The sequence below is a fragment of the Abramis brama genome (assembly GCF_963993115.1).
Source record: "Abramis brama genome assembly, chromosome: 21".
Taxonomy (NCBI): Eukaryota; Metazoa; Chordata; class Actinopteri; order Cypriniformes; family Leuciscidae; genus Abramis; species Abramis brama.
In genome coordinates this window covers 9,710,305-9,725,081 of record NC_139983.1, presented here as the reverse complement: position 1 = coordinate 9,725,081, position 14,777 = coordinate 9,710,305, and the positions used below count along the sequence as shown (strand labels likewise).

At 37.5% G+C, this 14,777-nt stretch overlaps 2 protein-coding genes across 6 annotated transcripts in view; both read left to right on the top strand.

The window, feature by feature from the left end:
- The window catches only part of stxbp5b (syntaxin binding protein 5b (tomosyn)), a 50,545-nt gene extending 43,133 nt beyond the window's left edge, over positions 1 to 7,412 (top strand). For all 4 annotated transcript variants that reach the window (XM_084097624.1, XM_084097623.1, XM_084097622.1 and 1 more), the window contains 2 exons: positions 1,612 to 1,832; positions 4,167 to 7,412. In XM_084097624.1, coding sequence (XP_083953750.1) covers positions 1,612 to 1,832; positions 4,167 to 4,208 — 263 coding nt within the window. In that variant the 3' untranslated portion in view covers positions 4,209 to 7,412. The remainder of the gene's footprint in view (positions 1 to 1,611; positions 1,833 to 4,166) is intronic.
- Positions 7,413 to 8,514: 1,102 nt separating this feature from the next.
- sash1b (SAM and SH3 domain containing 1b) overlaps positions 8,515 to 14,777 on the top strand; it is a 105,308-nt gene continuing 99,045 nt past the window's right edge. The window contains exons 1-2 of one of the 2 annotated variants that reach the window (XM_084097617.1): positions 8,515 to 8,629; positions 8,744 to 9,324. In XM_084097617.1, coding sequence (XP_083953743.1) covers positions 8,824 to 9,324 — 501 coding nt within the window. In that variant the 5' untranslated portion in view covers positions 8,515 to 8,629; positions 8,744 to 8,823. Of the gene's footprint in view, positions 8,630 to 8,716; positions 9,325 to 14,777 lie in introns of those variants that run through there. The other variant, XM_084097618.1, reaches the window with a different exon arrangement.

Genomic DNA, 14,777 nt, shown 5'->3' with positions numbered 1-14,777 from the left:
CTATACTGTTTTCATTCAAATGTTCATTTTGTCCAATATCCATGTCCATATTAAATCAAAATTTAAAAAAAATTTAATAATAAAACATTTCAATGTTCAGTACACTTACACACGTTTTAGATATCTCACTAATTAAAACGTCTGATTAAGCTAATCAGCTTCTTGTTGAATATGTAGACATCTAAAACAGTGGTTCTCAACCGGGGGGCTCAGTGATCCTCCAGGGGGGCCGTGAGATAACTTAAAATGTATTTAAATATATGAATATAATTCATTATTTTTATTATTAATACATTAAATAAAAAAATTAAAGCACCACCTCTCTTGTACGTCTTCTGTGTTTGTTTTGGAGCAGCCCAAGCCATTTCTCATTGCGCTGTGAGAAATACAGACTGAACTGCGGTTCAAAACACCCAACCACTTCATGAATTTAGGATACGCAAATTACATCTCTCAGTTGGATAATGAAAACCAGTGTCGCTAATAAAGTGTTGATGGATGACGATTGTAATGAAGGTAAAGATGACGTCGCACTAGGCATGTGCGAGTCCGCAAACAAACCGTGTATGTGTGCTCTCGGCTCACTGATCGCGATAACATCGTATTTCAGCTTGAACAGTTCAATATATTTGCGTAGTTGCCAAAATTAATCAAATTAATCTGTTTAATAACGGATGTTCGTCAAGGAAAGGTTACTTGTAGAAGAGGACCAATGGTGTTTACGGACACGTGCATCAGTCGCTCCAAACATAGACAAAACAAAATCATGTTCTGTACGATCAGCTCCTTACGCCTGTCATTCAGAAGTCAGAAAATTTCAGATTGGACTGTATCTAAAGCACTTCTCATTTTTCGGATGAAGAAAACTGTGCAGCGTTTAAAGGTCATTTCTATTGATTGACATCAAACAGTTTACCAGAATTTTGGTTCTGATGTGTGAATTGTATCTTAATGGTAAAAAGACAACAAGTGAAAAGCAAGTCTGGTAATATTATGATAATTTACCATATTTATTGTGTGAAAGGACCTATTGATGGCAAAAAAAACAAACAAAAAAAAACTTTTTTAAGAGTGTACAATATAATGAATCTCACAAAAAGATGTCCAGCCATATTTCATCCCAAAATCAAATGAAACCTATTTTAGGATTGTGTTTTTAGGCACAATAAGATTTTTATTACACAATATTATTTTCATGGCAATTAAGCAGATTTCACTCCAAATCCTCAATAATGTAATGCAGAATTGTTTTATTCTCATGTATTCGTTCCCCTACTATATCCTATATTCATTTTTCTATTTTATTCACACATTTCTTGATATTTTATTATATTAAATTTGTTCTATATTATATTTTTTATTATGCGTGTATGTCCATAATTCCTTGTTGGTTCTATTTCTGGGATGAGGAACTAAGAAAAACATTCCACTACATTACATCATATGTATGTAACAAATAAAGAACAATTTATAATAACAATTTCAGCACTGTTGTTATAAAAACCCTACTTTGGCAAATACTCATTTTAGGTGTGTCTTTTCATACTTTAAAACTGATACGGTCAGAAATGTGCCTAGTTTCAAGATCTCTCGTTTTGTTCTGGTCTACAGTTGGAGAGGTGACTGCTGGGAAGGCTTCACGCAGCCTGGCGCAGCACATCCCAGGTCCAGGTGGCATGGAGGGCATGAAGGGGGCGGCGTCAGGTGTGGTGGGAGAGTTGGCACGGGCGAGGATAGCTCTGGATGAGAGAGGGCAGAAACTAGGCGAGCTGGAGGAGAGGACAGCAGCCATGATGTCCAGCGCAGACTCCTTCTCCAAACACGCACATGATGTGAGATGATCACTTGCGATTCAACATGCAAATTTCATGCAAAATCAAGCAAGCTTGCATTTTTTTTCTTGTTTCCGCAACTGTTCTGCAAAAAAATGCAAACCTGAAAGGGGGGAAAGCAATATTAGCTAAAAAAAAAAACTGTACACGTTCAAGTGTCCTGCCACTGCATTGCAGTGAACTCCGTTGTGGTTTGCACCTATGCGAAGCACCAGGACACCTGGTTTTATACGAGTGTTTAAAAAGAAAAGAACATTTCTGTCTCAAGGCTCATTTGAGCGACAGATAGGGTAAGATTTAATACTGAATGATATCTCCCAATCATTCTTCACAACATACACTTGCCTATTGCCATTTAAACCTGTTGCCTTCCAAAAGCTGCAAGAGAGACACAGCTGCAGTTTATATCCCCATTAAGTACTGCAATATTTTTCATAAAATCAACTTTTATGCCACATGGTTTATTTATGCATAGATGTACCCCTAATAACAAAAAGTCATGATGACTAGTACTTACGAATCATTGATTTAATATTTTTACTAATTCAAAAGCAAATTCCCATGGTCATGTTTTCTCAACTTCACTTTGAAATAAAAGTTTTGAAAGGTTACATATATATTTATAAATTAGCAATTAGTAAGTATTAGTATTTATTAAATTTAAGTATTAGTATATACATTTACATTTTATGTACATTTCTCTTTGACATAAAATACAATATTTTTTAATGTGTAAAATCATAAATTAGTTTGTCCCTCAAACTTGAACATGAATATATGGACATGAAAATGTTGATTTTTTTTTAAATAGATTTTATATATCTATTAAAATTCTTCCTAAATGTTAATCTTCTGCTAGCATGTTGTTCTTTCCTAGCTAGTATTGGGCTTTATTGGTTTAAAATGTCCAGCCTGTTACACATTGCATTGTGGACAAAGTCCATAGAATTCTGACTACAATAAATACATTATGAATTATTTACTGCCATTGTGTGAATGAAATTTAATCATGTAATCAATAAAAAAGTTACTTTTTTATTGATTACATGACTACATTTCATTCACACAATGGCAGTAAATCATTCATAATTTATTGTTTCTCCCTAATTCTTCTTTTTTATGTTTTAAATGTTCCTTTCTAAAAAAATAAAAAGCCTATTGCTTAAATTAGACCAGCCATTTGTCAGGTAGCTATAATTACATGGAAAATTGATAGACCACACAGCATTTGACCACTGGATTTACAGAAATCATTTATATTTTAAGGAGTGTTTTCTCAGGATTGCAATCAACCCATGAAAAACACATTATTTTAATTGTCACTCAGTGAGACATTGAACCATGTATTGCTATGTCGAAGGCATTTGTCTTTCAAATACATTTTTGTTATAGTTTTTGTTATTTTAAAAAGATTTCAATTTTAATTATATATGTAATTAATGTATGTGAGACCAGAACCACAATTTGAGTAATTAACTTTATCATAGCAATTACTTGGTTTTGTTTAACTCAGAAACATGAAATGTGAATGTATCTGCTCTGCTAAAAAAAACTAACTTTTAATATATAAAAACACTTTAATTTTGTAATTTACCTGTTTTTTTTTAAAAGTTATTATTATTATTAATCAAAACAACCCAGCTGCAGTTTGATTGATATTACTTGGAATGCTCAATAAAAAAAAATAATAATACATGATTTATGAAAATGAACAAGAAAGTACTTGCAAATGACCTCTTCTGTTGTAAATGTCCCAATTGGGAGAGGGTGTGCAATTTTCAAAGAGTTTAATTAAACGTTCATGTTATATATTTTGGTTACATTTGTGAGTTAATAAAAACGTGGTTGTGTGAACATAATATCAAAATATCGATTAATCGATCGATGTAGCCCTGAATCGAATCATAATAGTATCGCAGAATTTTTTGAGGTATCGGCAAATATCGTATCGCTGGCTGAGAGAATCGATATCGTATCGTATCGCGATGAACTGTCCGATTTACACCCCTATAATTAAGTGTTAACATGTAATTGTACTCTCACTGTCACTGAAACTAAATACATCATGATCATTGGTGGGTTTTCACTGCAAAGCAAGAATGCTGCAGATACAGTATCACCACAATTTTTGAGAAAGCGGCAGCAAATTCAGACATTTTAGGCCACAAAAATCTGAAAAGCTCCCGCTGGGACTGATATTTACTTTCGTTGTGTGTTGATATTGAGTAGGTTGGTTGGCAGTAGTAGGTAGGCACTAGGTTTTGAGACGCCAAACGATATTTGTGTTGGATAATTTGTTTCACTGAGGGTAAACCATCTGTCTTTCTTCACCAGATAATGCTGAAATACAAGGACAAGAAATGGTACCAGCTCTGAGGTCCCTGCAGGGAGTCAGCGGACCTTCCTGTGAAGACAGCAGATCCATCATCTCTCCTCTGTTTCTATCTTCTCTTCCTGTATCTCTCTCTCTCTCTCTCTCTCTCTCTCTCTCTCTCTCTCTCTCTCTCTCTCTCTCTCTCTCTCGCTCTCTCTCTCTCTCTGTGATGTCCAGAGACTGCCACTCTCGTCACGCGGCATTGCCTCGAGCTGAGGAGCTGCGGAAAGACAAGAGGAGACAGGAGGGGAAGGAATGGGACAGGCGAAACGCATCAGGGTGGGATTTCCTTCTCTTCTCGGTGGCAGTTGAGTTTTCCTCTCCGCGTATCTTGTCTTGGCGTTGGGAGAGGGGGTCCGTCACTGGTGCTGCCCCCTGTCTCATACCTTCATCCGCCACGCTGTCATTTTCACTGCCATTCTATCTGCAAAGAAACTCCAAAAAAGGACTGTGTGAATGAAACGGGTCAGAGGGACATACAGCTGACAGAAGGAGGTCTAATGTCTGCATTGCCAAGCTTAATGCTTCTGATAATCTGTCACTAGAGCAAGAAAAGATTGCATGTCTAGTGATTTCATTTAGGGAATTAGTGCTTTTTTTTTGTTTTTACGAAGTAGAGTGAATCTCATGAAAATATTTCACCCCAAAATCAATATTTTGCATAAAGGAAATGCTATATTTAGGAGGCAGGTGTGTTCTTTAAGCAAAACATTTCTTGTTCATTTTGATTTTAGGGTGAAACGTAACCTTAATTTCATGAGATTCACTCAGTAATCATGTTAGCTATGGAAAAGGCCGGATTGTCTTACATAAGGTGTGATGAAAGTACCATTTAATTTCACCTCTAAAGGGCTGGAAGTTGCTGTATTTACCACATATCATGTGATTATTTTGCCATATGAAATTGCAGACAGGCCCGGGCAGTGAAGCTGATCATATTGTTGGTTCTTTCGTCTAAAGGACGTATCGGTTTACACTGATCAGGTCTCAAAAGAGCTTTTAGGGAAGAGCTCTGACTTTGATGTACACTATACGCTGCGCTGACACTGGAGAACGATGTTCATTTTAAATGTATAAAGATGTAAAGAACGCATAGGTGAATCTCACAGAAACATGTCTGGCTCATATTTCACCCCAGAATTAAAAAGACAAAATATTTAGCATAAATAAAAAATATTTTAAAGGCATAAACAAATTTAACAGTACAAATACTACCGGGATGCATAAATATTTCATTTAAATTATTATTATTATTTTTTTTACGTTTACGAAAAAGGCTTTGTTTTCTGTAAACAAAGTCTAATTTAGTATTTTTCCGATTTCTGGTGGTGAAATGTGACCCCGACATGCTCTCAACCGTTTACACCTGTGTGAATAACTGCTGAATGTTTGCTGGTTATATACGGACAGAGATCCGAAGAGCATCAATTATTTTTGTTCTGAAGGAGGGAACGCGAGCGAGAGTTGGGAAGTGTGAGGCATGATCTTGAATTATGTGCCTTGTGATGATCGACATGTCAGAAACCCTCCTACGGACGAGAGTACTGACTCTTCATATGCAAAACAGGTTCCTCTTCCCCATTTCCCACGATGCAAGGAACCTCGCGGCTTATGGGGGACTCAGTACAGCACCGGGTGACCTCCTCATCCGAAGTACACGACGAATGGATTTTCTCCGTGTATTTTCTAAGAAGTCTTTTTGGATGGACTAGTGCATGAGTTTGTCATCCTCACAGAGAGGTGAATATATCTATCTCTGTGTTTGTTGCTGCAGTGGAAGTGACCACTCAATGTTCAATGCAACTCATACTCTCGATCAGCAGCACCCCTCGGACACGTGTCGTCGAGAGGGGGTTACCTTCTGCCTTTGCTTTGCGACCCATGAATATATGCTAACCTCGACTCGTGTGCGTATACGTGTGTGTTCGTGAACATACATGTATGCAAGAGTATGTGTATGCTCACGTTTATATATAAACTAAAGATACAATATATTTGAAAGCATATGTTTTCTTTAAGTGTGTTTTCTTATTTATGAGGTGCAAGAAATTGCTGCTATTTGTGTTGAATTCGGGGCGTCCGTCAAATCTGTCGACGCTTGTTATTTTCCTCCTGTTTCGTTTTGTTTGTCACATTGCTGCCAAATGTTGTAAATATGAATACTTCTGAAGACAAACTTGAGAGTGCTGGTCAAAGTGATCTGACTAGACCAAAAAGAGTTGCTTTGCTGTGGAAGTTTTTCTCATGTTCCTTATAATTTAAAACATAAGTGTCATGACACACACACACACACATATATACACATACATGGCAAACCACTCCTTCTGTTGCCATGGTGTTTGTGTAAATATCTACCAAAATAGCCATTTTCAATGTTGACCAACTGAAAATCTAATCCAGCTTGCTTCATATATTTTTCATGTGGTCTTACATGTTTAATATTATATTGACATCAGAGTCATTTTATTATTAATATTTTTGTAGTTGGTATTGTTCTTTGTTTTCTTCAAGAAGGAACAAACTAAGACAGATGCTAAGTGTAAATGAGGTGGCTCACACTCTCAGATTTGTCCTCATTGCCAGTTTAATGATATAATTTACAAATTATTACTTTTTTTCTATTATTTGGAATGAAAGGGCACATTTTAAGATACTAAATAAACTGGTTATGTATATATTCTCACTGAATCAAACATGAAACCTTTTATGGTGAGCCATCTGCTTAAGGAAGGAAAGACGACCTGAAGAATCTGAAATCATTGGCCATCCCTGTACTGTCTGTCCTCTGATTTCTCTTGCACAAAAGGCAGCATGATATCGTGTTTACAAACTTGAAACATCCATATACATTATATTTTGGCTTTTTTTCTTTAGTCCTGCTAGTGAGATATATTTCATCTCTTTTATTGGTTATTATGAAGGCGAGAATACTCACAGCATTGTTCTTTGAGTTTCCATGAACATCATTTGAACATGCCTAGCTGAACTCCTGAAGCACTGTCCTTGAAGAGGCTCGGTTCTAGGAGTTCTTGGGTTTGATTCTCCGTGAGGTTGTAGGTTCTCTCATCATAGCCGACTTCTTGTACAGTTTTATTAATCAGACTTTCACATGAATGTTTGTCTTAATCTGCTGCCACCCAACAATTTAGGAAACATGTTTATAGACATAACTGTGCAATGGAAAATAAATGTAACAGAAAGATTTATTTCCAGCCGTTTTGATTCCACACTTCATTTTGCATAATCTGGCCACTAGATGTCACAGTTTTACAACTCTAGTTCATTACACAGATATTTTACCCCTTACTAAATATAAGAAATACATGTATAATCTGAATATAAACTAGAAACGTTTATATATATATATATATATATATATACACACACACACATAGATGGATGGATGGATGGATTGATAGATACACATATATATACACACACACATATATATATACACATATTTGTACACACACATATAAAAAACACAAACCTTTATGTTAGATGCGAATAATGACATTATTGACAGCCTTAACCAAAGTCAGTTTCAATGTTGCCTTACCCATTATTTCAAGTCTTAGAAATGCACTAAAGCTGATATTTTATAGCAATTAACCATTGATTTAACATACAAATTAACAAACTCCTTTTGTTCCAACTCAAATTGCTACCATGACTCTTATTTTTTACTTATCTCAGTAAAAAAAAATACTAATAGCCTAGGCCTATTTAAACAATAAAATGTGTGTATACAATTTCAGATAAAACTGTCAAAATCTGCCTGTGTGTTCTTTATTGGGCGATTAGGCCATTTGGGCAACTGATAATGCTCTGTTCATAAAAACCGTTTTTTTTTTTTTTTTTTTTTTTTTTTTGTCAGCCATTAAACAATAAGTGATGTAGAGCACTTTGACCTCCTCCGTTGGACTGACGGTCTAATTAGCGCTGCAGTTCCTCATACGGCCTGCAGGGGGATCCAAAATCAACCAGAGCAACTACGAACGGCTCATCAAGGGGAGGGAAACTTCAATTTGGCGTCTAGCGCTCCGTTGAATTACTTAAACTCTCTCAGTCTGCCTGGAACGGTGCTCAGCGGCAGCTGCATCTCCTTTGTTTTCCTTTTTTCTGTGTTTATTTAAGGATCCGATCAATGGAAAATAAACCGACGCGCGGAAGAAAGCGACTCTCACTGACACTGGATACGGACGGCGTTTCAGACAGTGATGATCTGATGCTCTGAGGTCCAAAGTGAATCCGCTGAAAAGAAACAAGCGTCTATCTCCAACTTACAAGCTGTGAGACTCCAAGAAGATCGGATATGTTATGAAATATACACTTTTGCGACGGGATTTTAACCATTTTCGTATGCCAAACCTTGCATGCATTTCATGTCTGATATGACAGGGCAAGTTATCAAGGTATTGAGGTAAATTTGATGCACTTTAAACTTTGTTTACATAGATGCATATGAGATTTAGTATTTCTTCATCTGTTTGTGGGAATGTAATCGTTTTTTTCTGCCTTTTGATCGTGAATTCAGCACTGGAAAGTCTTGTTTACTAATGATGGATTGACATACAGCACTGAAGATGTGAAGAATGTATCACATGGACTTTGGGAATGTCCAGTGATTTGGGAATGATGAACAACGGACCCACTATCGTCTATGAGTGGCTGAAAACCCTCCAGCTGTGTCAGTATGTGGAGTCCTTTATTGACAATGGGTATGATGACCTGGAGGTGTGCAAACAGATAGGAGACCCTGACCTGGATGCCATCGGTGTCATCACACCACACCACCGGGAAAAGGTCCTCCGGGCCGTGGAGAGACTCCGAGATGAGGACAAGAAGGTGGCACCAGGACTGTATTTCACTCTGGAACCCCTTCCACATGGCACATACCCGAACATGCCTCAAAATAGTGAGTGCAAACAGAAATGCACCAAGTCATGGGTCAATTCTACCTGGGACAGTCCCAGGATTGGACTCTCCAATGAAACCAAAGCACTAGAGAACCACAAGGAGCCGGTGGTGTATCCTAAACTCAAGCTGAAGATAATGATAAGGGATAAGCTGGTGAAGGATGGAATAGACCTGAGCATAATGCCCTACTCGTACAAAGTGAGTGCTAACCTTTACGTCATTATTGTTCCTGTCACATCACCTGAAAATGTTTGCACAATCTCTTTGTTTTGCAGCAGAGATGCTGACATTTTATTCCTTCCTTGAAAGGTTACCCGTTGGCTTGAAATTTACCCACCTTGTGTGTGTGTGTGTGTGTGTGTGTGTGTGTGTGTGTGTGTGTTTAGTCTCGTTTTTGGGGTAATAAACGTCCAAGGGAAGTTGTGTCTGCAAAAGGCCTTGTAAATGTCATCTATTATTATATTTTATATTATATTTTCTTTCAGTGGTTGACCAGCATCAAGCAGATTTAATGATAGCAAATAGGATGTAAACACAATTTCTGAACTGCAAATGCTGAATTACCTTATAATATTTACTCCAGATTCGCTTAAACATTTGGCCGACTCTAGGCTGAATGCCCAATTCTGCTTTTTGACCCATGCTTAAAATCTCAAAAAGTCAAAATATTGTTGCTTGGAGTGGTAGCACAGTGAACATTGGTATAATTAGGTATCACATTGTCTTGGGTGGATAAATTGCATGTATAGGTTGATCTCAATCCAAAGAAAAGAGCAGTATGTAATATGATACATAAGTGTGTGTCATGTACTTTGACATGTAGAGATGCTCGGGAAATGTTCAAATCAAACTGCTGAGTAATCATAATCTTATTTCTAACGTCTTGTTGGTCAAGTGTAGTATTGTAGTGGCATGCTTGATGCTTCCCAAGTCGGATGATTTTATCCAGCTGGAGACGTTGGATTATTAGACAACCTTAATTGAAGTCGTTATTCATTAGTGCACTCCAGGGCTTTGAGAGCAAGCGAGTCTCCGCTCTAATCGATAACCCAGAGAGCAAGGACTGTAATCCATTATCTACACCGAATGCTATTAAAAGAGTTATTTACTGTACAGTTAACATCATCTGATGGTTAAGGGCTTTTAAATAATAGGCAGGCTAATGCAATGCACGTTTAAGGTTTTACAAACATTTCCTCAAGTAATTGCACTTGGCTGATTCAGATTTGGATTTATAGAAGTGATGTTTCATTCAAATAACTTTATTGTGCAATGTGGATTAAACTGTATAAAGCGCAAACAAATGCTTATAATGTTTGATCATTTCAAACATTCACTGTTTATTTGGCTTGTTTTCCAAATAAAGTACAAATAAACATCCTTAACTAGATGTATACTGTAAAAGGAAAATAGCATATTAACATTTGTTTTCATAAAATGTATTCCTAATTAATTTTTTTTTAACTTTTAGGAAGTAGTTTTTTCTTGTTTTTACATAATTCTAACAATTTAGTGATATCCATGCTTAAAACTATAAAAATGAAACTTAATTCAAGATATGTTCTTCGCAGGCTTTTTATTGTATACAATTTTGATGTTTTTACCAGAAAACAAGACAAAAATACTGATTGAGAAAATGAATTTTTCGTATTTATACACATAGGAGAACTTCTCACGATAACTTGTGCATACGCACATGAATTTGTTCTGAACCTTCTTCGAACATTAATGATGGAGTTTTCTAAATGAGCGACTGCGTGCCTGAGGTCAGTAATTTGCATAAAACAGACCCAAACCATGTCCATATAAGGCCTTTTTTGCACACCCTTTTCTTTCGTCACTCTCAGCAAACTAGGAGCTTTCTAAAGACGTGTTCTCGCCTAAAAAGATAGAGCAAAAAGCAAGATCCTCAAGCAATTCCAAAAGTGCCATCCTCAAAACAAGTTCAAAAGCAATAAACACCTGTAATACAGATCCAGATTACAGGTAAAGTCTCTTCAAGCACATCCCAAAGACTTTCAATGAATTTAAGGTCTGGACTCCTCCCAACCATTCTTTCACAGTTTGAGTCTGATGAACCTTGACATTGTCCTCCTGGACTATGGCCATGATGTGTCTTCCTACATGGTTGTTTAAGAAATGAAAAGCTACACACTCCATCAATTAGAGTTAGAAGAACTGTTGCCAAACATATAACATGATAGAAGCATAATCATCACTGCAATAATGATCCAATCATAGACTCTTAGGGTGTGTTCACACTTGGCATGTTTGGTTGGATTAAAACGAACTCTGGTGCGATTGCTCTGTTGGTGCGGGTCATTTGAACAAGTGTGAACGCTGCCACCAAACCCTGGTGCGCACCAAACAAGCGGACTGAGACCGCTGAAAAGATGAGTCTCAGGGTGCTCTCACACTTGGTTCGATTGCCTGTTCCGAACCCGAGTTCGATTGCTCCCCCCTCCCCCTGCCCCCGATGGACTGTGTTCACATTATATTATTTGTATCCGAACCGCGTGGTACGCTTGCATCATCAAGCTGCAGCTGGCGAGTAGCCTACTCGTGTTGCTTGGTAACCGCTATGAAAAGGCGTCAAAATGGATAGAATTGCTCGCTTCACATTTGTTCTTCTTTTTTTTAACCTTTGGTTTTGTTTTCAAAGAAAAGATACAGAAACACACTTGCGTCTGTCTGCCGCAAAAGTATTAAAACCGTTCCAAAGACAGCGGGATGTCCGCCGAAGACAATTTTTGTGGAGGCAAGCAGAAATCATCTCTCTGCTTGCAGTGCGTCAATCCCGCTTTTCGTCATGGTAAGCGTATAGACCCTTTTACAGTTGTTAAACACACGCACCACATTATACGTCATCAATAGCGGTTCACTTCCGCGATTTGGTACGATTGCGTTCATATCAGTAGCGAACCGTACCCGAGTTCACATGAACCGTACCCCAGACCACCTTTTTAAGCGGACTCGAGTACGGTTTGCGGGTGCGCACCCGAGTTCGGAAAACAGCGTTCACATCATCCAAACGAACCGAACTATGATGTCATTCGAACCCGGGTGCGCACCAAAAGTGCTAGTGTGAAAGCGCCCTCAGTCCGCTTCCAAATGAACTCTGGTGCGGTTTGATGAAATATGAACACAACACTGTTGGTCAGTAAATGAACCAAAAACAGGAAGATGCATATGTCGGCTACCTACATAACACGAGTGCATTTAGCCCAGAACACAGCATTGTTTTGAATATTCGGTAAGTTCCGTCGCGAAATAGACAATACGTCATAAAAGCCGACCAATCAGGTTTTGAATGTATCCCTATGCATTTAGGTTTGGTATCATTTGGTTCGGTGATAAAAATGCTAATCTGAACGCTAAGCGGACCAGGACTAAATGTTTTTTGTTTTGTTTTTTTTTGGTCCAGACCAAACGAACCAAGTTAACCGGACTACAAATGTGAACAAACTCTTAAGCATTTGCCTATTTAAACCCAAACAGAAACTTTTTTTTTTGGCGGGGCAGTATATTGATGAATTATGTTTAAGATTAAATATTTAGCCTATTTATAAAATTTCATCTTAACACGTTAGACCGAAAGACCCCCTAGAATTTTTTTGCATACGTGTGATTTCAGTTGTTCCTACATTTTTTCATAAATTTGGAATCAAATTTAAAACGAAACTTATTGATGAATCATGATTTTTTTCGTGAAAACATTGATTTCACACACACAATCCTGAATGATAACCACTGTTTTTTGCACATTTTACAGCCCCACATTTTATAAGTAACAATTCTAAAATAATTGTAATAAATTCATGTTATTACAATGCACATGATAAGGTCTGCTTCATTAGCAGACTGGGATTTAAACAGTGCACCATTCAGCGGCGTATCGACCTGTAGCAGTGCGGCTCTGGAGCGGTTGGTTGCCGTGCCTCTGTCACTGGACTCCACCACCGCTTCTGTTCTCGTCCGAGTCGTGTTTCCATTCTGCTGTCTTATCAGCACATTTATCTGCGACGAGTCTCTGGTGACAGATGGCTTCATCGTGCTTTGAGCTTAGAGAGCCATTTAATGTCTCATGTGATGCCAAAGCCCTCATTATCATTACTGCCATTTGCATTTGTAAAGAGTGGCCCACTTTTAAAATGTTTTCACTTGCTTCCTTGGTTTCACAGTATGTGAACTGCTGCCTCTCAAATTGTCTTGCAAATTAAGACGAATTTATGCTGCAACTAGCAATGTAGTGCGCTTGAGCAAGCTTGTTTTAAACATGTATTTGTGGTTTTCCAGACTTTTTCTAAAGCATACCTGTGGACTGAGAAGAATTTGTTAACATCACATTTAGGGCTTAAACAAATAGTTCACCCTAAAATTATTTACTTGTGGAAACTCAAAATGGAAATGGATTTTTTTTTTCTTTTGAAGAATATTCTTGCAGATTCTTTTACAACAACATTTCATAGTGACCGTAATATGACAATCTTCTTCTTCGCCAAAGCTCTGAAATCTTATTTGTGTCCATGGTTAAAAATTGTCTTTAGAAGTCATTCCAGGTTTGACGTCCAGGACAGCAAACGCCATTAGCCCTTGCATATGTCATAAATACAATGATTATGCTGAATGAAGAATGATATTTGAAAACTATGGTGAATATGTTTATTAAACAAGGTCTTTAAATGTTGTTCTGTGCCTCAAACAAAGCTACTTGGGTAGTGCATATAAGAGTATAGAGTCATATAGAGTCTATATAGTGCATATAGAGTCATATAAGCGCCTTTATGATATATATATATCATGAGTGTGAATGAACTGTGAGTGAAATTTCTCTAAAAATTCTCCTTTGGTATTCTATGGAGTGACAAAGGCCCTGTTTACACCTGGTGTTTTGGTCGATCGGATCACAAGAAGACGAGGGAGAAACGCACCCGTTTACACCTGGTGTTTGAATCTGTCTCTTTTGTCCACTTTCAACCACTTCTGTCCTGATTTCTTCTAGGGGATGGTCTATAGGCGGGAAAATATATGGGCTTTTTCAGATCTTTCGATCTAATGGATGAAACAAGCTCATGCAATTTACATATGAACGTGAAAGGAGACAACGGAAAAACATACAGAGAATAATGTTTAAGCATTAAGTCAGTAGGCGGAGATTAGGCGTCTTTTGTGGCCGTTCAACCATGTTTTGACCACATGAGCGTCTACACCACGAAAGGAATTCAGTCGAATGTGTTTTCGACTACTGTACCTCTGGAAGTGGTCGAAAGTGGAAAATGTTTTAGACCCTGTTTACACCGGTATTTAGCGTCAACCACTTGTGATCCGATCGACCAATCGACTCACATATGATGTACAACATAGTGATGAGTCGTTCATGAACGTTCATTGCGTTTGTCACGTGACAAATGAACGAAAGACTCGGAAGGTAAAGTCATTATTTATGTTCCCTGTAAATTATTTTTGACTGCATTATAATGATTTCTTAATCAAGATTGCGTAGGTGGATGTGTTCGGGGAATTTGCCTGTTAAAAGTATAACATTTAAAGCCCCTTCAATGAACGAAATGACTCGAAAAAAGATTTGTTCATTTTGATGAACGAGATCGAACAAGAGAGTCAGTAAAATGATCCGAACTTCCCATCACTAG